Genomic DNA, 23247 nt, shown 5'->3' with positions numbered 1-23247 from the left:
AATGTAGTCATGTAGAGCTAAAATGTGTACAAAAAATTATCTAATACTTTGCCCTATACTATATCAAATGAACTATAATTCAAAATTTTAATATAATTATCCTGCTTTAGAACATTTTAACCATTTACTTGGTCAGATATTCAGATCATCACCAGTTAATCTAAAAAAGCTGATTGGTAATCTTGTAGTCTCTACTCTCTTACATTAACTTCTGCTTACAGTTACCAACGTAATTCAATCACTGGCCCAAAGCTTAATATAAATAAAAGATAAATCCAAGTTTGTCCCACAATTAAGAGGTCCCAACTAGGGGTGGAAATTTGGCCCTAACGACCCTAACCCGGCCCTAACCGATCCGACCATAAGTTCTATAAATCTCTACATTAAAAGTCCTCATGAGTTTAGGGCGGGGCCCAAACCTACTAATGCGCTTCTAAGCAGGTCAAGGCTAAGGTTCTCAAACATAGGGCCCGGACCCTAAACTAAGCCCCAGTTATAATTTCACTATATAAAATCACAACTAAAACTATCCAACTCAGCATTACATATTTTCAATTAAAATAACATCGCCCTTGTAATTTATCACTTCACAGGTATGGGTCTTCTAATAACTTGTCTTATATCATAAAACTTGTAAACCTAATTGTTTTTATCTTACAACTCACATACACCTCACAACTCCCCGCCTAACCTAGTCGCCAAGAAACAATAATGAACACTTTGGCATTTAATTTAATGAAAAATAAGTTGATGTCAATAAAAACTCATTCCATACTCTTTATTTGTCTGTTGTTCTTCAATGTTAAATGTAATTTTGGTGAGATTTGAAAGTCTGAAAATAACGGATTTATGTCAAATGAAAGTTCATTCCAAAATGTGTCTTGTGCATTTTAACTGTAATTTTGAAATATAAATATGAGTATTTATGTATCTTCAGGTTTATTAGATTGTGGATATCGATTTTAAATTGTTGAACTTATCGCTAATTATTCTTAGATTGGTTAGATTGGTTGTTATTTAAATTTCAAAGTGGTGGCTTTGACTTTTCAAATTTTTTTGAAATTTTTGAAATAAATTTTTTAAAAATATAAATAAAAAAAAAAAAAATACCCATCCCGATCCGATCCGCCCTAAATTGTTAAAGAAGGTTTAGAATAGGGTCAGGGCTTGAAATTTAGACTTATGACCCGGCCCAACCCGACTCTATGGGATTTTTAGAACTGGGCTGACCCAACCCTAATAACTGAAAAGCTTTAAATATTTAGGACAGGACTAGCCCGACCCAGCCCATTGCCCACCCCTATCCCCAACTCCCTCCATGCTACATGTTGATTACCCAAAAAAAAAGATCGCTTCTCTATCCAAAACTAGCGACTCATTTGGTTTGTCCTACTTAGCTTTCCATTGATTCAAGGAAGGAAAATATGGATAGAAACCAGCACAAAAAAGAAAATAGATTCTGTTTGGCTGTTTGCAATAAAATAACAGTTAAATTCTCTTTTTTCTCTCTCTTAACCAGCCAATCACAGTTTATTTTGAAAATGATTTTTTATGCTGGCCATGTGTTGTAGTCGCTCTCGGAAAAGTATAGGGCATGGCCGCATGGGCCAAGGGTCGATATGAATTTTAATACCAAAACCATTCAGTTCAAACTTAAGTAATAAAAGAATAAACAGATAAAAATGGTTTGCTTGCTAAGGATGTCCTTTTCACATGGCACTATGGCAGTGTCTCTCACATGTTGATGACCCTACAATTTGTAACTTTCTTTCAGTTAGCCCACACCACTCAGCAGTCAGTATTATTTGAACTTTTGAAGGCCCTGTTTGTTTGCAAAATGCAAATGGACGCAAAGTTTTGTTTTCATTAATGTAAATTTGAAGTAGATTACGGATGGTTATGAATAAGTTTGTTTCACCTTTGAAGAAACAAAATTCATAATCAATGAGAATCCTATTATTATACTTACGAAAACCAAAATATATAGGCATTCAATTAATTTTGATTTAAACCTATTTTTGGACTCAACAAGCCAACAACCATCAAAATCATAGAAACAAACTTTGTGGTTAATTAATTAAGAAGTAATATGAAACTGTTTCTTTGTTTGAGGAGGAGATAAGGATCCTGTGAATGTGAAATGCTCAAACAATAGGGTCTGTGGTTATCGAAAAAATTTCTCAAGCCCCACCTGCTTTTTCCAAGAAATTCCCAACCGTGGTGATGAAATTGTAGGTAAACGTGTCAACTCAGTGGTGATGATGTGACCCCACTTCCAGCATTCTCCAGATATAATCTCTTGGTCATCACGTTAAAAACAAACTCAATTTGTTCTCTCTCTGTTCTTCTTCACTTGAAGATACAAAACACCATCTGAACCGTTGATTCAAGTTAACGTCATCGTTAACCAATTCCATATTTTATTTATAAAACCAGTCTCTGTTTTTCATTTTGCGGCTTTTCCTCCCTTCCTTCCGCCTTTTCTACCTACATAATAACAAAAAACATGACTTCTGAAGAAGAAGAAATGAAAGAATATGAAGCATTGATACCAGGCTTACCAGATGAAGTAGCAGAACACTGTCTTCTTTACTTACCATATCCATACCAATCACTTGTTCGCTCCGTTTCTTCTTCATGGAACAAAACAATCACACACCCAGCTTTTCTTCTTTCCAAGAAGAAAACTCTCTCCTCACTCTCTCTTCCTTACATCTTTGTTTTCTCTTTTCAAAAATCAACGCCCAGTAATTTTCAGTGGCAAGCTTTTGACCCAAAATCTAGCCGTTGGTTCATTTTGCCACCTATGCCCGTTTATCCACGTGGATTTGCTTGCACTTCGAGGCAAGGTACGTTATATGTACTCGGGGGTAGGGTATCCGATACAGAAGAATCAACACTGATTACTTATTCTACGACGACCAATAAATGGTCATTAGCGAAACCTATGCTGAGACCACGTTCGTTCTTTGCAGCTGGGTGTATTGGATCAAAGATTTTTGCTGCTGGTGGAAGTGAAGAAGATGTTGTTTTGTCATCAATGGAGTGTTATGATTCTAATAGTGACACGTGGACTCCAGTTGCTAACATGCATTCCGGGTTAGCGAGATATGACGCAGCAGTGATTGGGAAAAAGATGTATGTCACTGAAGGGTGGACGTGGCCATTTAGTTTCTCGCCACGTGGTTGGGTATATGATGCAGAACTAAACTCGTGGGAAGAAATGAGGCTTGGGATGAGAGAAGGTTGGACTGGGATTAGTGTTGTTTTAGATGATAGATTGTTTGTGATCTCGGAGCATGGTGATTGTAAGGTTAAGTATTATGTTCCTGAGGATGACACGTGGCAGTACGTGGGAGGTCAGGGCTTTCCTTCTGGAGCACTGCAGAGACCGTTCTCTGTTAGTGCTGTGGAGGGAAAGATTTATGTTGTGTCATGTGGCTTGAATTTGGCTGTTGGTACTGTTTTTGATTGTTTTAGAGTGGAGTGGGAAGTGGTGGAAGCACCTAAAGCTTTTCAAAACTTTCTTCCATCTAATTCTCAGATTGTTTATGGCTGATAGTTGGATTACGCAATGAAATTAAACTAACAGGTATTAAAGTATGTGGCTATTAAGTTTTAAATGAAAATATATGGAGTTTTCTTGTACGAGAGTGCTAATTGATTTATGTGATTTTAAAATTTGATAATTTGAGATACATTTGTTTTTGGTTTCAACTTTAAAGTTTAGATCATATCATAACAAATTATCTCGGGTTATTAGGATTTGTTGCCAGGTGCTGTCGGCCGCTTGTGAGTGCATTTGGTACAAAGCTATAATCAGCAAAAGCAATATATATTTTCTTTTCACTGCCATGAGCACAAAGCGCTCAATTCAGAACTCAATGAAAGTTGCGTATGAAATCAATATAAAGTAGGTTAAAATACATTCATCACATACCTAACCCTAAATGGCTAAATGCATTAATCACATACCTAACTCATTGAGTGAAAAAAAAAAAAAAAAAAAAAAAAAACTCATTGAGTGGAGATGACAGTTTTCTTTCACTTGATTGCAAACTGCAGCAACCACATGAGGACAAGCTATGATTCTTTTAACGCGCGTTTCCTCACGAAGTACCTTTTTGTTGCTTCTACTCATGGAAAGTAGTTAAACCTAAACACGAAAGAAACATCAACAGTAACCACATGCGTCTAATTTGTCATAACACATACTTCAGCTATATATTTTACAAGTGACATCGTGAAGCTGCATTATTTTGGCATTATATTCAAGTCCTCCAAATGAATACACTGTACGTCAGATGCATAATTGCTTAGTAAACTATGCGCATAACATTGTTTACAAGAGGTTGGGGAAGTGAGAAACGAAGGGTTGTGTGGCTGCCAAAAGAATAGCAACCCACGTGCTTGGGGCATCGGTGACATAATTTACTCGTGTCCCTGTCCATAGCTGGTCAGTAGGGCACAATCTAAGAGAATATCACCCTATAGTTGTTGCTGGTGGAACATGCACAAAAATTAAAAATCCCCCAACAGGACATGAAAGTCTCCTTTCAAGGTTGCTTCCTCCATCGACCCAGAAGCCAGAGCCCAGGCCTCAAACGGACCCATTCCATCTTTACCAAACAAAAAAATGCCTCTGACACTTGCAACTCTCACTGCGTTTTTCACCTTTAAGATCTAAGATACTTGCAATATATTTATTCGGATAAGAACCTAGTGTCCGTACTTGATCCAAGCAAAACAACAGTTGTACAGAATTGTTTATTGTTACTGCCCTCGATGTTAGGTCATAAAGGAACGAGATCAAGCCTTATCAAATTGCTGACAGACAATCAAGTTAATTAATCCAAAAAATAAATATAAAAACAAAAACAATAGCATATGCCAAACTTTCTTGGACCAGCACTGTAAATGATTTGGTCTAATAATATCTCGTTAACTGCAGCACAAAACTTTGAATCCACATCCAAAAATGGTCAGCTTTCGGACAAATGATTGCCTGGCATGTTAACATTGAACGTTATGTAAAGCAAACGATCTACAGTAAACCTTAAAAAAAAATAGCATTTCTGATACGTATCATTCACAGAATAATGCACATTCTCTATTGCATAGATGAAACAGAACAAAGCTGTTGGTTGTCTCTAAAACTAAGAGAACGTTGCTTGTGATAAATATCACTGAGTACAAAAACACAGTGCAAGTGTTTATTGAATGGAGATCCTAAGTACTCTCGTAAATTAAGTCACACAGGAAGCTAACAAACAAAGTAGAGATATTCAATCCAGAATAAAAGCAACACATGCATTCCACATTGACGTTCATCAATCTGTCTTACATATAAAGTCCTTCTGGTACCCCTTCTTTCTTCTTGAACATCACCTTTTCCTTTGCCTTCTTGAAGTCTGGATGTGTTACCTGAAGGGTAAGATTTAAATAGAAGTATCAAAATCAAGCATTCAAAGTAACTGATTCCATTAGATAGGACTTAGGTCTAAATATACATGTACAAATAGCAATGTTTCTCCAAATGACAATGGAAGAAGTGATGCATCAACAAATATTTGAACACATCATCCTACACATAGCCACATTTCTTCAAGGGACAATGGACAAAGTTATACATCAGTGTTTGAACAAGGACAGATTATTGATTTGTCTCGGCGGGGTTAAAGCGCTGGAGAGGAAGCAGGCATCTCCTAAGTCCTAACGGTGGGAACTACACTCAATATTCCCATTTTGGTAGCACAATGATATTTTACCCTTGAGAGAAGGTTTGTGCAACATGGAAGTGGATAAGAGTTTTCTTGTACCAGCATTAGTAATTGAGGTACAAAGCAACCAAATGTGTTGAATGCTAATAGACCCAACATGCAACATGTTCTTAATGAAAAATGGACTTTACTGACAACTAAAGAAAGAGAGATGGTTTCAGTAAATGTTTGTGATAAAAACTCAACTTTATAAGTTATGAATAACGATGAGCAAGTAAAAAGCTCCACTTGCATAGTGCGAGTTCAAAAAAAGAGGAACTGATAGAACTTCATATTTAAATTCGGTAGTAAATCATAATATTCCATCTATGAAGAAATTCAAATACACATTTACTGTGCACCCATGAAGGGAGAGTAGAGTTTGGGCATTTCTTGCCATTGATGGGGGTTTTTTTTTTTTCCTGTGATGAATAATAGCATTTTATCTAAATGCCCCTTTTTTATCTTTAGAATTAAATTTCCATTATTTACAGGTAATTTTAAGTTTCAATGATGATGGAAGCTAAACCACATAATGCTAAATCACTCTAAATAATTATTTCAGGATTCCCAATTATGAACTCTAAATGCAACGCAACACATTATGCTGCAAAGAGTTGACACCATGAATGATTTACTGATAGCCGGTTCCTAATATTTTGGCAGATATTGCAACATATCACTGCAGTTTGTACTATGACTACCATTAGCCTTTAAAAGAACAAATTAGCGGAGGGAGATGGTCAACAAGAAAGTAGATCTCACCTTCATTCGGCGTTCCCTCAATGCTAGCAATCCAGCTTCCGTGCATATAGCCTTGATATCAGCTCCTGAAAACTCATCCTTTGTCATAACAAACTCTTCTAAGTTGACATCATCGGCTAAAGTCATTCTTGATGTATGTATCTGAAATTACAGAAAAAGAATTAGTACAAATTTGCAAACATTGAGATATTGTTACAAAAATCAATTGACAAGAGAACAGAATTACAGGAGTCACATGTCAAAGACAGAAAACAAATAAGGCATTAGGTACCTGGAAAATGCGTCTCCTGGTTTTGATATCAGGAAGAGGAAATTCAATCTTCCTATCTATCCGACCAGGCCTCAGCAAAGCAGGGTCAAGACTTTCAATCCTGTTTGTCGCAAGAATCACTTTGACATCTCCTCTTGAGTCGAACCCATCTAACTGGTTCAGAAGTTCTAACATAGTCCTTTGAATCTCACGCTCACCACCCGAATGGGCATCATACCTTCAATATGTACTTAGTGGATCAGAACAAGACAAGTATTTATTACCGAAAAGAAGAACAGATTCTTTGGGGGCACATTTAATCCTAGTTCTCCATTTAATTCTAACAAAATAGATAATAATTAATACAAAAACTTGTGCACACACCTTTTTGTGCCAACTGCATCAATTTCATCAATAAAAACAATAGAAGGCGAAAGATCATCCGCGACTCTAAAGAGTTCCCTCACTAATTTTGGACCATCTCCTAAGTACTTTTGAATCAATTCACTCCCAACAACACGCAAGAAAGTTGCTGATGTTGAGTTTGCTACTGCCTGAGGAACAAAAAACAAACTTCCATGTCAGCACATGCCAATAGTCCAATACCTAATACATATATCTGGAAAATGGAAACAACTAAATTGTATTAATAGACGTGAAGAAGGAGCAAATGGAAAAAGTGAAATGCCCCACTCAGAAGACGCTCAAACATGGAAGAAGTATATGCTAAGCTACTAATTAATAGACATGCTTTATTTACCTAATTATTAACATTCTCAAACATATGATAGTACAGTACTCCAATTTTAATTCTCATAGCTATAAACAATGTACTGATACACATGCTTCTAAGGGAAACCTGCATTAAAGGCAACCCCCTAAAACCAAATCTTAAGAACAACACTTTCTTTTTAGCGAAACATTTACTGGAGTTAACATTATCTTGTGTAAATACTATAGGACATAATACAAATAAAACCGAAGGGTTAATTGTAACTTTGTAAACAAGTCATGCAATTCAAGATATCCCTCAAATGCAACACCCAGGAAGCCCATACCCCAGATCAGAAAATGGCAGTTTGAAAGCCAGAAACCAACTTGCGATATCCACACAGATGTAATCATGCAAACATCTCAATGTGAATCTCGCATGACAGCATCAGAAAAAAACTTAAAGTTAAGAGCCTAGGAAAAACTAAATTTCCAAGATAATATAGAATTTTTTTGAAGCGAGTATCTTCATTAAAAACATAAGAACTAAGAATGCAACCAACCCTAAATGATAGCAAATTCACGTCGTCAACTTTTCATTTCAGTAAATAGAATACACATGATATATCGTAAGAATATCAAACAGAACATGCATAAACTAATGAGCAAGCAATCAGCTATATGCCATCAACTTTAACTATCTTCAAAAACGAACATCAACATTCCTTAGCCAGTCATACAAATCTACAAAATGGGAACAATCATTAAAAAATGACCAAAGCAATGTCATATCAGGAGATTATAGCTTCATGGTTTGCCATTGATTAATAACTATTTAGACAACCGATTTTTTTTTTGGAAGGTGTCCAGTAGGAAGTAAAACTACTTTGCAAACAAAACCCAAAACTAAAAAGTTCCAACAGGAAAAAGTATTCGGTTTGCACCTTAGCAAGTAATGTCTTGCCCGTTCCAGGCTCCCCATAGAGTATGACTCCCTTAGGAGGCTTGATACCGATATCCTCATACAGCTCAGGATGCGTAAGAGGTAACTCAACTGCTTCTTTAATTTCTTGTATCTGAGCATCCAACCCACCTATATCAGCATATGACTCCAGGGGAGCTTTCTCAACCTTCATCACTGAAACCATTGGATCAACTTCATCTTGAAGAAGACCAACAACAGAGAGAACCTGAAAAGAGAACACGAAAATATTTGTAGCACTACAGTTAATTCAGCGTGGTCAAATAATTGAAATTGCAAGATATATATAGGCATCAGTGTAACTGGAAACGAGAACATCTAAAAGAAAGAGTAGAGACCAACAAGACGCGAGGGACACCAAAGAATCTGGGTGCAGAATAAAACTTTAATAAATGAGAGGTCATTCAACTGTTCATAGTCAAGTACTACTACGTGATTTGGCATCACATAGAGCTTGTTATTTGTCAAAATTGTACCACTTATTGAAAATGTAAAATGGAACTTACACCCATGTCTGTTAATATGGGAGGAATGTCGCCAAGTGATTAATGGTAATATTATCTTACTGTGACACTTATCAGCACATAGCTTTTTTGTTGTTTAGGTTTGGGGGATTGAGTTTAGTAGGACTAGACAATCAGTAGTCCCTCTCATGTTGATTGGGTATTACGTATTAATGTACCACATTGGTTTTGCTTACACATTGAACCTGCTTGTCCTTGATGTAATGTTGATTTGTTGGATTCCTACCAACAGCTAAATAGGTGGTACACATTGACACCAAACAAAAAGTTAAGTTCTCGTGGTCCACAACCGTTCCAAATAAGCAAAGAATATAATTCCACAAAACTAGAGAACTAAACCTTCCAGTAGAATGACAGAATAACATTCTGCTAAATATCGTTCCATAACTTTACTTGCATACATTTAGTTAGGTATTTAGTAATCCAACTACAATAATAGTTTTGGGTGAGCCTACATTGACCATTTCTAATGCTCAATTTTTTTGGACATGTGTCCCTTTCTCTTCTCTCCAAAAGTCAGCAAAGGTTGTTACACATGTTCAAAAATCAAGGAAGGCTTAGAAATGGACACGGGGAAAAAATCCAAAATTAATTGTTCACTTACCCAAAATTATTATAGTAGTTGGATTACTAAATGCCTAACAGCAGAGCGTATGTGAGTAGTAAAATTATGAACGATATTTACTAGTCTACTGGGAGGTTTAGTTTTCCTTCAGCTTTGTGGAATCATATTCTTTGCCTACTTGGAATGGAACGGTTGTGGACCACGAAAACTTTTTGTTTGGCACCAACCAGGCAACCACCTATTTAGTTGTTGGTAGAAATCCATTAAATCAACATTACGTCAAGAACAAACAGGTTCAACGCATAAGCAAAACCAATGTGGTATACTAACTCATTTTGTATGTGAGCCTCCCTCTCAGTATTCTAAAAAAACGCTAGGCGGTAGTCGGGCGGTGGGAGAGCGCCTAGGCCTTCTAGGCAGTGCCTAGACAGGCTAGGCGCTAGGCAGTTTTTTTTCCTAATATATATAGTAATACACACCTATACTACAAGAAATGAAGAAAATCATTTACCAAAACTCAAAAAATAAACACAAACAAATGTACTTATTACAAAAATACGTAATAGTTGAAGAATATCGACTTCATATAAAAACACTCTTTGTTATAATAGTATATAATTTACATTAGACTTTAGTCTTTTAAACTCATTCAAATCTTAAGCCTACACGGGCCTTTAATTTTCGACATTTAATCATTCAAAAAAAAAATTGACTGAACCGCCTAGAGGCCGCCTAGTCGGTCCACCGATTTTTTAAATGACTTGGGCCTAGACGAGTCGGTTGGGCACCGCCTGGACCGATTTTTAGAACAGTGCTCCCTCTAATGATCATACTTGTGGGAAGGAATGCAATTGTTTTTATTTGGATTAATGATACAGATAGGGGTCTACCTTAACCCTAAAACCTATTAGAAAAAAATAAGAAATGTTGCTAGTATGAAGAGTACATCATCACACCATGTACAAAAATAAGCTATGAATAACAAAACTAACATCAAACAAACCAGGTTCCCTATGTTTATTTGGATTAATGATAGGTAGGGGGTCTACCTTAACCCTAAAACCTATTAGAAAAATAAGAAATGTTGTTAGTATGAAGAGTACATCATCACACCATGTACAAAAATAAGCTATGAATAACAAAACTAACATCAAACAAATCAGGTTCCCTGACCAGTTATTACAAAATCTTTGCGCAACGGGTTCAAACTCTTATTTTATGTTAGATGGTTCGTCTATGATTAGATACTAAAGTCTTGTAATTAATAAAAAAAAAATGGAAGACGTGTTATAAAAATGACATGGTTAATACCTTACCGCTCCCTAGGGCAACTTATCTCTTGAACCATACAATTTGGACTTTGAAGATACTATATCAAGACAATGGGTTCATTGTATAAAGTAGTATTATGCAGATTCCTATGACCTTTTCACCCAATGAAGTCTTATGCTTGGTAATTGGGAGATCCTTTTTTAAAAGGTTTACCAAGTTAGACACTAATTCAAAGTTTCAATGCAGTTTCAGTCTGTAAGCAATAATTTGAAAAACACACAAGCCTGAGGCGCCAAGCCTCTTAGAGGCATAAGGCAGGCCACAAAGCGATTGAGGCATAAGCCTCAATGTCAAAATTAAGGAATCCACAAAAAAATATAAATGATTTAAAGTATGAGATACAACATATCATATAAATAAAAGTATTAAAAAATACACTTAAAAATAGGCTTAACCCCTATGAGGCTCATAAGCGACAATGTAACAATAAACACACAATTAAAGAATCCACAAAAAATAAATAAATGAATTAAAGTATGAGATACAACGTCATATAAATAAAAGTATTTAAAAACACTTAAAAATAGGCTTAACCCCTGTGAGGCTATAGCCTCAATGCCATCTTGCGCTTTTCCAGCGATATGAACATATCTTAGCAATTGTCACGCTATCAGATGATAAGGCTCCGAGGAGAGCCTCAAGGCATAAGACTCAATGCACATACTGTGAGTCTTTCTAGGAATCTTTGGCGTAACCATGTATACTTTGCATCACTTTGAGCTGCAAATATTTGGCATAACCATATTTTTCTTAAATGGCGCTAACATTGTAATATTTAAACCCCCCCCCCCCCTTAACTGCCCCCTCCTCAATCCCCAAACTGGATAAGATCCCAAGACCTGGCATCCAAAACCCTCCCACGAGGTTTGACCAGAAGGTCACTTGAGACTTAACACCCTCACCTAACAGTAATTCCCCCTTTCTACTTTCTCTTAGCACATTTTTATATGCATTTCATTGGACTTTGAAAAAAACAGTCTTGACTTTGGTTCTACGTTTTGAAACTTCTCTAGTCATCCTAAAATCAATTTTGAAAAGTAAGTTGCCAAGGAGTTCTTAGATCCCCCAACCTCCTTGGCATCCAGATCAAACTCAAGGACAAAAGTGAGAGCAGACATCAAGAGAATTCACAAGCTGAAAAGAAAGATTTTAAAAGTTAAGACTTTCGCCTTCCACACTAACTATTTAACAGCAGAACTACAAGGAATAAATCACCCTAACTACAATAAGTGAAAAATCCGGCCTAACTACATTATATATCTACCATATTGAACGGACTTAAACGGACCTTGTTGAAATCTCACGAAATTCTCTCTTAGAAGTGAGCCCCTCGTATTTACTGTCTCTCACACACGTTCTCTCCTATTCTCTCTGCCTCCTGCGATACTCCCTCATGGTTCACTTTTCTCTCTCGTCTTTCTTTCCATGTCTCTCTCTATTTAACCAGAAAACTTTACTCAGTTCAACCTAAGTAAAAGTCAGTCTTTAAATAATTAAAGACCACGCCACAGCTTTGAACTCAGCAATATTACTGGATGGATTTCAAGTTTTTTGTGTTTTATTATGTATTGGACAGCTCGTGTGTGCTACAATACTCACTCGTTTGCTAAGATTTTTATTGCTTACAATAGTAGCTTATGTTGGCGAACCATTAGAGCACTCTTTCCAAGAAAAAAAAATGATGTGTGGATTACTGTCGAGAAAAACTTATTTGATTTGCAATATCTCATTTTCCATTGGCACAAACAAACATATCAGACTGGAAGTTCTCCTTATCATTTATCCCCCAGTTTAATCCCCCTACTCCCCCCCCAAACACACACCATTTTTTATAGGATCCCATTAGTTGTGATGTATAACATCAATGCTCAGAAGTGTTCACCATCTGTTCCAACCCTCAAATTATAGTGTTATCATATTCCAATTTCATATTAGGACACACTAAGTTGTAAATATGTCCTAATCAAGGATGTACACAATTCTAGAACATTCCAAACTTTCTAAGCTAAAAAATCTCAACTTTATTGAAAAGCTTGCTACTGTCATTCACCAATGTGTAACAACTCTGTTTTCTAGTCAACCCTGAATTTTAATCAATCAACTTAATTAATGACAATCACTCATCTCAGCGCTCCATGAATAATTGATTCTATCGTTACTCCAGTGTTTAGTTCCCTATCTCTTTACCTCAAGTTCAACTCAATACACTCAACATGAATCCCATGATTGCTTGTAAGGAGACCATCATCTCTCCTAGAGCTCCCTATATCTGGGAAGTTAAGATTAAAAGTCCTGAAAGTAAAATTCCAGACACCTTCATACAGCACACCATGACCGCCCCTCGGTTCTCTCGCTGCTTTTCAAAGCACCTCAAACAAGTACATATATACCAATAAAAGTCAAACCTCGTGGACTCACCGGTTCATAGTCAACTCACTAGATCACAATTACTCCAAATAACAAAAACCAATAAAAATCAAAACTTTAAGACACCCACTACTTTAAAGATGAAATTAAACATACCCAAACAAACCATAATCCAAACAAACCATAAATTACAAAATTGAGCTTAAAAAAAAAAAAAAAAAAAAAAAAGGCAAACCTTGTTATGCATGAGAATAGCACAGCCAGGTTCAAGCTGATCTTTATCAACAAAGCTCAAAATCCCAACATAATACTCCGGGCCCACACTAGAACTAACAATAGCATGATTCTCATCAATCAATTCCTCCAAATTACCAACACTCATTGGACTCCCTCTCAAATCATCAACTTTAGATCTATCTTCTTCATTCTTGTCTTCTTGTGGTTTCAATCTTTCTTGATGTCTAACAAACTCTTCTTCCATTAACAAATAATCTTTTATTCTTTCTAGTTTTAGTAACCGAAGTTTACATTTTGTTAACGGTGTCACTACTGGTAAACGTGCAGCTGCTTCGGGTCCTTTTTGTTTGCGTTGTTTACGACCAACGCGGGTTGGTGGTGCTGGTGGGTCGAATTTTTTGTCTTTTTTTGAGTTGTCTCCTTCTTTGTTTCGGTCTCCGGGTAATCCTCCTTGTTTGTTTAATCCACCCGGTGTTCCCTGACCCATGTTTTTGTTTTTTTTAGATCGGAGTGGAGAGAGAAATAAATGAGTTGAAGAGGAAGAAGAAGCGTGCTTGGTTTTTATATAGTCGGTCTTATCTATGATGATGGATCTGGGCTTGGGCTTCTTTGCGGGCTCGAATGCGGATTTCTTTGAGTTGCCTAGAATAATTTTTCGAAGGCACAAAGGAGTTAAACTGAGTCTGTAGTATTTTTAATTTTTATGTATTTTCATACCATTTCAATTTTCAACAATATAAACCTAACTCTTCAATAACGTAGGCTTTTTCCCTGAGAGCTCAACCAACAATTTGCATATTACACGACCACTTTTGTAATAGGGTGATAAATGGGCAGCCCTCAACCCGGCCCTAAAAAGTGCGTGTCAAAACCTTCAAAAGTTGGCCCTCACATATTTGAGAGGCAGGCTAGGGTCTAGGTTTTGGAAAATGAGTTCGGCCCTTCCAAGCCTTCACTTGGCCTTCATACGTTTTTGTATAGGACGTACACATGACCTAGGAGGTTAGTGGTGACAAAGAGACCGGATGCGGTATAGCGTGGGAAGACAGGTTGAACAGGATCAGATCCGCGGTATCCCAACCGCTCTGGAACTGCTGCGAAACGTGGAGAGTGGGAGAGCGGAACCAGAACCACAAGATAACCGCTGCGGTACGTGGAAGGAGAGAGATATATATAAGAGAGGGAGAGAGAAAGAAAAAAGGAGGAGGAGAAAAAAGAACTAAGGACAAGTAAGATTATAAGTTGTAATCACAGTTTATACATTTTGGCGCCGTCTGTGGGGAATAGCGAGATAAAATGGCCACCATAACAAAAAAGGGAGTAGGAAGACCTAGAAAAGAAGTTGTTCGAGAGGTAGTAGAGGAAGAAGTGAGTGAAGAAAGAGAGGTGGGTAGAGAGGAAGACATATCTGATGTGGCGGCAGACGCCACCAGACTTATACAAGAAGAAATAGTCAGATTAAGAAACGAGAATGATGAGTTGAGAAAGGAAAGAGACACCGCACAAGATGACATGGAACATGGGGATCGCGGGGCAGTGAGATGGAAGGGAGAATGAGGTATACGGTCCAGGGGAGTAGATACGGTAGAGGGCATCATTTGGAAGTGGTACAGGAGGCCATGATCGAGAAAGATAGAGAAGCTAACCGTGCGGTAGAAAAAATGAACCAAAGTGCGGCTCAAAAGGAGGTTGCTAACCTCAACAAGAATCCATTTTGGCGGATTAGATCCGGAATTCGAGAGGTACCTAAGAGATTGATCAACCAAGATCGAAAGGTATGATGGGAAAGGCGACCCCTAATCGATCATTTGCATCATTTTTTAGACAACGGATGCCATTGTGGCGGGAAAATAAGTATGACGGACTTATTTGCATGATGTTCCCCGCAAGCCTTATGATGTTCCTGCAGCCGGATTGGGATTGGTATTATTACCCTATCTTGGCGAGCATCGGTAGGTTTGAAGAACTAGAGCGAGCGCCGTGGACCATTTCATCCACCAAAACGGAGGGTAGTGGATATCGCGGCATTGTTTAACATCAAAGCGAGAGGTCGGAGTCGTTAAGGGAGTTTTAAATGCAGATTCAAAAAAAGAGACCCGAGGGTGGAGAATCACGGAGGAGCATACCGCGGTCATTGCATTTCAAAGACGCGGCTTGAAGCAAAGGGGGACTAGGGTGCGCGAATCGATTGTCCAAAATCGAAATCACCACTCGCGCTCGTACCCAAAGGTAGAAAAGTATATTGATGCGAAGATATAATGCAAAGAAATGCGAGGGAACAAAAAGAGATCGGGGAAGGCGCAAAGTGGTGGATAAAGGCGGCGAGGGGGATAGGGGTAAAGAGAGAGAGAGAAGGGGATCCAATAGAGAAAAGGCGTGGACCCGACGGATCGGGAGATCGAACAGGAGAGATATTCGTGGAAAGAAAGCCGCATCAAGTAAGATAGAACAAACACCTCTTAATAGGCCATTAGAGGAAATCTTGCCACTTATCAAGGGGTTGCGGCATTATGAAGGACCGCGGAATACACCGGAGAGATTGAGGGAAACCTTTCGTGCCTATCATCGATTAGAAACCACGCCACTAACGAATGTTATGCTTTGAAGTGGCTGGTGGAAAGAATGATTGAGAAGGGATGCTTAGAGAGTATGTCGCGGAGGTTAGGTCATGCGGAGAGAGGATAGGCTCCCGCTAGGATCTTGGGCACAATAAATGTCATTTCTGATGGGGAGACACTTTCGGGAGGAATGCCCACCGTGACAAGATGAGAAGGACGGCGAGCTTACAACAAAGTTAATGAGGTGACAAGCATGGCCGGTTAGTTTTCGAAACGCGATTGCGAAGGAACATAACTTTCACTCGAAAGACTTGGAATCAGTGATTTCGCGCGCATGAAGATCGTTGGTGATTACTATAGCAATGGGTAATTATCTAGTGAAGCGAAAGTGTTGATAGACCGCGAAGTTCATGAGACATGTTGTTTATAGGGGCCATGGAAGAGATGAATATAGATAGGGATCGGTTGAGTTGGTTTCTCGGACTAATTTGTATGGCTTCAATGGAAGCATGACAAAGCCTATGAGGGAAATAACGTTACCCGAATACTTGGCCAGGTCCGCGGCGGCGGTATTCACCAGATTTATGGTGGTAGATACGGGGTCCCAGTATAATGCCATTCTAGGGAGAAGATGGATTCATGAAATGAAGGCTATTCCGTCGACCTATTATCAGGTGATCCGCTTCCCCACGAAGGGGGGGGTGTACAAAATAAAGGGGGATCGGTCGCTCGAATATACACCAAGTGACGGTAAAAGTATGGTCCGTGGAATAGGGGGTGAAAAGCCGACGAATGATAAGGGAGAAGCGTAGCAATTACAGGAAGTAGTACTCACTGAAGGATGCGAGTCTCATCAGAGGCCAAAAACTCTGGATGAAATTGAGATCGTGAACCTGGGGGTGGGAGAGGAAGAAAAATTTACTTCAATTGGGTCGGACTTGCCAAAAGAGTGGAAATTCAAACTGACACAATTATTAGCGAGAAATCGACATATTTTCTTGGGCGATTGAAGATATCACAGGAATAGATCCAGAGTTCGCTTGCCATCACTTACACATGAAGGAGGGTGCGAAGCTTATAAGACAGAAGATGAGAAGCGTAAGACCCAAATACGCGGAAGGGATTCGCGAAGAAGTTATATGGCTTAGGGATGCGGGTATAATCAGGGACGTAGGATGTACGGAGTGGCTGTCCAATGTGGTCGCGGTTCCAAAAAAGAACGGCAAAGTTCGAATGTGTGTGGACTTTACAGACGTAAATAAAGAGTATCCTAAAGACTATTATCCTATGCCGCGGGTGGATGAGTTAGTAGATAGAACAGCTGGTTTCAAGGTATTCTCTTTCATGGATGCTTCCATGGGATATAACCAGGTCGCGATGTTTGGCCCAGATCAAGAAAAAACTACATTCGTGGTGGAAGGAGGTACTTATTGTTATACAAGAATGCCTTTTGGTTTGAAGAATGCGGGGGATACCTTTCAGCGGTTGGAGGAAAAAATGTTCGAGGACAAGATTAGAAAGGGCATGGAAATATATATTGATGATATGGTGGAGAAAAGCATGTCGGAAGAGGAACATTTGAAGGGTCTCCAGGAAACCTTTCACATATTGCGGAAGCATAGTCTGAAGCTGAACCTAGAGAAATGCACATTCGGGGTATCTTCGGGGAAGTTCTTGGGTTATATAGTCACGTATTGTGGAATAGAGGCCAATCCCGAGCAGATCAGATCCCTAGTGGAGATGTCGTCCCCTCAGAATGTAAAAGAAGTGCAACGGTTGGCAGGAAGAGTCGCAGCATTGAACAGATTTATATTTAAATCATCGGACAAATGCAGATCGTTGTATCGCTTGCTGAGAAAAACGCCAGATTTTCGATGGACCACTGAGTGTGAGGAAGCCTTTCAGGAGTTGAAGGTTTATTTAGGGAAAGCCCTTTTGCTATCGTGGCCAGAGGAAGGAGAGATATTGTATCTCTATTTGGGGGTTTCAGAGTACGCGATAAGTTCAGTTCTTGTGCGTATTGTAGAGAAGATAGAGAAGCCGGTTTATTTTCAGAGTAAAACCATGCTAGCCGCTGAGACGCGATACAGTAGAATTGAGAAGTATGCTTTAGCGTTGATGTTCTCTGCATTAAAGTTGAAACCCTATTTCGATGCACACTCAGTGGTAGTGATAACAAATCTGCCTCTCAAGCAAGCGTTGAAGGCAGAAAAGTCAGGGAGAATGCTGAAATGGGCGGTGATGCTTAGTTGTTACGAAATCAAATATCAGGTTAGAACAGCGGAAAAAGCGCAAGCCATGGCGGAGTTCCTAGCAGAATTTCCAGCCGAGGATCCCACTTGGGGAGAGGAAATGGTTATGGATCAGGAGGAAGAATCTGGTCGTGATCCCTTGGACCCTTGGGATACGCGCAATGGTTGGAGAGTATTCGCGGACGGATCAGCTACAGACACCGGAAATGGGATTGGCGTGGTTTTGGTGACTCCTGACAACACAAGGCTGGAGTTATCAATGAAACTAGGATTTGCGGCTTCTAATAATGAGTCAGAATATGAAGCAGTGATAGCAGGTTTGAATATGGCACAGGATCTGGGAGTAAGCGAGTTATCGGTGTTCTCGGACTCTAACTTGGTTATTTGTCAGATGAATGGGGGGTTTATGGCGCGTTGTCCAAGGATGGCACGATATTTAGAGGTTCTACGACAAAAAGCCAGTAAGTTCAAAAGGATTCAATTTGCTCATTTGGGCCGCGGTGAGAACAGACATGCTGACGCGTTAGCATTTGTTGCCGCGGTGCTTCCAGGAACAGAGGGTCGTTCTATTGAAGTAAGAGTTTTGAGCAGGCCTAGTACATCAGAAACTGAGAGTGTGTGTCTCACCATTGAAAAGGAGATAGGATGGATGACGCCCATTAAAACTTTTCTTATGGGAGCAGAGATAGAAAATACCAAGGAGAGCGCCCGGATGGAGCGGGTTAGCCAAAAGATATGTTTTGTTAGATGGGGATTTGTACAAAAAGAGTTTATTGGACCACTCTTGAGATGCATAGGCCCACAGAAAGGTGCAAGAAGTGTTGGCGAATTGAAGTACATGAAGGTGATTGTGGAAGTCACTTTCGGTGGGTCGAACCCGACCCATAGATTGATATCGCAAGGATATTTTTGGCCTCATATGAAGAAGGATGCAGCGAGTATGCAACAACTTGTGAGAAATGCCAAAGGTTCGCACAACTAATCCATTCCCGGCAGAATAACTGCATAATGTGTTTAGTCCGTGGCGTTAAGCCATGTGGGCACTCGATATAGTGGGGCCTTTGCCCCGGCCGGTGGCAAGAGAAGATTTATGTTGGCGCCATTGATTATTTCACCAAGTGGGTGGAGGGAGTGGCACTACAACAAGTCAAAGAAGAGAATGTGAAGAAGTTCCTGCGGGAGAACATAATATGCAGGTCGGTTTACCCCATACAATCATTGCAGATAATGGAACACAATTTCATTGGGGAAATTAAAGGTGCGTCAATTTCTTCAAGCCTACAAAGTGAAACGAAGTTCTCGACGCCATATAATCCGGAGGAATGGCCAAGCCGAGGCATCAAACAAAATCATCATGGACAATTTAAAGAGAAAATTGGAAGACCGAAAAAAGGGCGTGGGCTGATGAATTGAATCATGTTTTATGGGCTTATCGTACTACACGCGGACCGACAAATGAATCACCATTCGCAATGGCATATGGAGTAGAGGCTGTCATACCAGTGGAAATGATAGAGAAAACGACAAGAACCAGGGCCGTGGAAATGGGTCTTAATGAAAATATATTAGTCACTGAGTTGGATATAATGGAGGAAAAAAGAGATACGGCTCGCATACGACTGGAGGAGTATCATAGAAGGTTCTACGACGATGATGATAAACGAGTAAAGCCGCGGGAATTCATGGTTGGGGACTTGGTGCTGCGAAGGGTTACTCCGGCCACTAAAAAGGAGAATGACGGCAAACTAGGACCCAACTGGGAAGGACCGTATGTCGTGACAGCAAAGGGAAATTCGGGTACTTACAAAATAGAGACCCCGGGAGGGATAACGGTGGAGAAACAATGGAATATAAGAATGCTGAAAAAATTCCATGAGAGGAGCAGTGTGTAGCTTTCAATGAAACAAGCATATTTTGTGTAATGTATATATGTTATGTGCGGAATTCTAAGTCAATGAAACAATGATTGCATTCCTGGCTCAATAGCATGCATAGGGATTAATCAGAGACAGCGTAGGGGATGAGCCCTTCGCGAACAACATGTCCGAATCAAACTAGGGGCAAAATGAGCTGCCCCTATCAGGCTTCACAGCCGTTCAGAGACAGCGGGGGGGACGAGCCCTTCGCGGACTATACGTCCGAATCAAAATAGGGGCAAAATGAGCTGCCCCTATCAGGCTTCACAGCCGTTCAAAGGCAGCGGGGGATGAGCCCTTCTACCGGACTATCGTCCGAAACAAAAATAGGGGCAAAATGAGCTGCCCCTATCAGCTTCCACAGCCGTTCAAAGACAGCGGGACGAGCCCTTCGCGGACTATCGTCCGAATCAAAATAGGGGCAAAATGAGGCGCCCCTATCGGGCTTCACTGGCCGTTCAAAAAGGAGGGGGGGCGAGCCTTCCAGGACTACACGTCCGAATCCAACTGGGGGCAAAATGAGCGCCTATAAGGCTTCACGGCCGTTGGAAGAGAGCGGGGACGAGCCCGCCGCGACTGTAAGTCCGAATCAAACCGGGGCAACCACGACTAGCTTCACAGCTATACAAAGCAAAGGGGGGGGCGAGCCGCCCGGTGGTTGTAAGTCCTAATCAAACTGGGGGCAACCCGACTAGCTTCACATGGCTATACAAAGCGGCGGCGAGGGAAAGATCCCTTCGCGATTTGTTTGTCCGAATCGAACTGGGGGCAACCCTAACTTGTGTAAAAACTATACAAATAGTAAAGGCAGGAGGAAGAGAGCCCTTCACCAACAGTGTGTCCAAATAACAAGGGACAATCATAGCTAACGGAGTTTGGAGATGCAAATGAAAAGGGATTAAGTCAAAGTAACATATTGATCAATGGCTCCATGCATAACGAAGTTAAAATACGTCGTAATCGAAACACGACGAATAGTGAATTACATTGCAAAAGGAGCACAAAAGTACTAGCTACAAAAGCCATTGTTTTTCACAAACACAAAAATAATTGTTTAACTGTTACAAAACCAAGGCCATCTGCAAAGAAAGTAAGCCGACATGTGTTACTACTGAGGATCGATGAGTCGGTTCTTCAGAGCGATACTTTCATCTTCATCGACCTGGGATCTTTGGCATTTTCATTCTTTATCTTGAAAAAGGGACCGCGCTGGTGATGGGAGTTGTAACTCCAGTGGTAGGCGTCTCAACGGCTTCAGACTGCACAGTTGGTTCTACAAGGGATGATGTCCCTACAACAAGAGGAGGCGGTGGAAGCAGTCGGCCGGCAGCGCTAAGCTGATCAAGTTGTTGTTGCAGTTCGCGTGCGATCTTTTTCGTAGCAAGCCCCCGGAATCGATCCGCGGCCTCTTGGACAGCCTTATCCACAGCAGCTTGAGTGGCAAGCCTCTCCGTCTCTCGGAGGCTGTCCATTTTTTAATTGAAACCCGCAACGTAATCGCGGTGTCCGTCACCTACTACGGAGCTCCTTATGAAGCTTGACTGCCTTGATCCGGTTCTCGTCCCTCTCCTTCTCCAGCTTGGCGTACCTTGCTTTCCAGCCGTCAGGGCCGTGTATCTCCTACTTCGCCGCGTCCAAGTTCTCCTCCGGTCTTTGGTCGGGCCCACGCCAGACATAGCCGATGTCTAGACTCAGCTGCAGAGACATATGGGGTATAAGAGTAGCACAAAGAATGGAGAGATATCATAGACAATTGGTAAGCCACTACCCACTAGCCCAAGACATACCTTTTCCCATCCAGTGTAAATGGAGGCCCTGTGGGAAGCAACGGTACCAGCATCTCCATAAGCTTGATCCCGAGGCAGGTGAGAGCTGAAAAATAAGGAGGCGGCAACGGCTGGGTTTTCCAAAGCCGAGTCTCGTGTAGTCACATCGCGGTCCCTAGCCTTGAACTTGGGATGCCACACCTCGACAGGCCCATAGGTTAAAGGACCAGCCGAAGAAAAATCCTGTCTAGGGCGGTGTGAAGATATCACAGACCGCGGAGGTTCATTGCGGCCAGTAGTTGGGGAAGGAACAGCGGCAGAAGTTTTAGCCCTTTTGGTGGGAGGGCTCTTATTTGACACGTCAACAGAAGCATCCCCATCAGAGTCGCTGTCCCAAAGCTTGTACTTGTTCACATCCATGGCGGTGGCGAGGGGGGCGGTATTAGCAGCAAAATCGTCCTCCCACCTCGGCCCACCACGAGTAGGAAGGGGAAGGGTGTCCGCAGTAGTAGTCTTGTTTTTAGTAGCGGCACGTTGAGCAACGGCTTCGTGAATGGGAGATTTTTTGGTATAGTTGAAAGACTTGTAAGGCGAGCGTTTTCTTTTTGAGGTGGGGGGTTTGGTTTGGGCTTTCTTTCTTTGGGGGCGGCGATAGAGGGGCCTTGGTATTTGCCAATGTTTTTAGAGAAGGGTCAAATAACAGAGGAGTGGCTTTTCCGGATCAATGCCAAGGACTTCATTAATGCGGAACTCCCGAGTTCGCGGAGGGATTGGAAAATTTCTGAGTAAACACCGTTGTATATTTGAGATCGCGAATCTGGTCTCCAACCTACATCACCAAGAACAAAGACAAATTAATGACAGGTGAGAGATAAATACGCGACTCCTAACGGCTTACTTACCACTTGTTAGGAAATGGAGATGCCTCAGAGAAACTTTCGGAGGGAGGTCCGCGGATAAAAAATTACCGGACACATACGGATACTGATGCCACACCTTGTCAGAAGTGGTAATGTGAAGAAGGAAAGACTTCTTTTGAGGACGAGTGCAGAAGGATTGATATCCCACACCCCCCAGTTTAGTGCTTTTCTTTATATAGAAGTGGGCAAGGATATCACGGAGTTGTATTTTGGGGGAGTGAGTCTCATTGTAGTGGTTGGCGGCATACATAACACGCCAGAAATTACCTATGCCCTGGCACGGAGGAATGTTGAAATGGTTACAGACCTCGACGTCAAGGGGAGTCAAAGGGAAACGTAAGCC

At 40.5% G+C, this 23247-nt stretch overlaps 3 protein-coding genes across 3 annotated transcripts; 2 read left to right on the top strand and 1 right to left on the bottom strand.

Moving 5' to 3' along the window:
* The first annotated feature begins 2366 nt into the window (after positions 1 to 2366).
* Positions 2367 to 3717, top strand: AFR (Galactose oxidase/kelch repeat superfamily protein). Its single transcript, XM_086601112.1, has one exon. It carries the CDS (start codon positions 2507 to 2509, stop codon positions 3557 to 3559), a length of 1053 nt encoding a protein of 350 aa, XP_086457238.1. The 5' UTR covers positions 2367 to 2506; the 3' UTR covers positions 3560 to 3717.
* Positions 3718 to 5050: 1333 nt separating this feature from the next.
* LOC147508734 (26S proteasome regulatory subunit 4 homolog) lies at positions 5051 to 14068 on the bottom strand. The gene is made up of 6 exons (XM_086601111.1): positions 13491 to 14068; positions 8430 to 8675; positions 7159 to 7328; positions 6796 to 7012; positions 6525 to 6665; positions 5051 to 5424 (listed from the first exon to the last, which is right to left on the bottom strand). Exons 1-6 carry the CDS (start codon positions 13977 to 13979, stop codon positions 5341 to 5343), a joined length of 1347 nt encoding a protein of 448 aa, XP_086457237.1. The 5' UTR covers positions 13980 to 14068; the 3' UTR covers positions 5051 to 5340.
* A 5706-nt stretch (positions 14069 to 19774) lies between these two features.
* Positions 19775 to 20194, top strand: LOC147508733 (uncharacterized). Its single transcript, XM_086597584.1, has one exon. It carries the CDS (start codon positions 19775 to 19777, stop codon positions 20192 to 20194), a length of 420 nt encoding a protein of 139 aa, XP_086453710.1.
* Positions 20195 to 23247: the final 3053 nt, after the last annotated feature.

This window comes from Coptis chinensis, chromosome 3 (genome assembly GCF_015680905.1).
Source record: "Coptis chinensis isolate HL-2020 chromosome 3, ASM1568090v1, whole genome shotgun sequence".
NCBI lineage: Eukaryota > Viridiplantae > Streptophyta > Magnoliopsida > Ranunculales > Ranunculaceae > Coptis > Coptis chinensis.
Note: the sequence above shows the minus strand (reverse complement) of the source record. Positions and strands in the feature narration are given on the sequence as shown.

What these genes read in the sequence shown, in the direction of transcription:
- AFR (XM_086601112.1), top strand. Translation starts at nt 2,507, where the DNA reads ATGACTTCTGAAGAAGAAGAAATGAAAGAATATGAAGCATTGATACCA.
- LOC147508734 (XM_086601111.1), bottom strand. Translation starts at nt 13,979, where the DNA reads ATGGGTCAGGGAACACCGGGTGGATTAAACAAACAAGGAGGATTACCC. An exon ending in GATGCAGTTGGCACAAAAAG is followed by an intron (nt 7,013 to 7,158) that starts GTGTGTGCACAA and finishes TACATATTGAAG; the next exon opens with GTATGATGCCCATTCGGGTG. An exon ending in CCAGGAGACGCATTTTCCAG is followed by an intron (nt 6,666 to 6,795) that starts GTACCTAATGCC and finishes CTGTAATTTCAG; the next exon opens with ATACATACATCAAGAATGAC.
- LOC147508733 (XM_086597584.1), top strand. Translation starts at nt 19,775, where the DNA reads ATGGCATATGGAGTAGAGGCTGTCATACCAGTGGAAATGATAGAGAAA.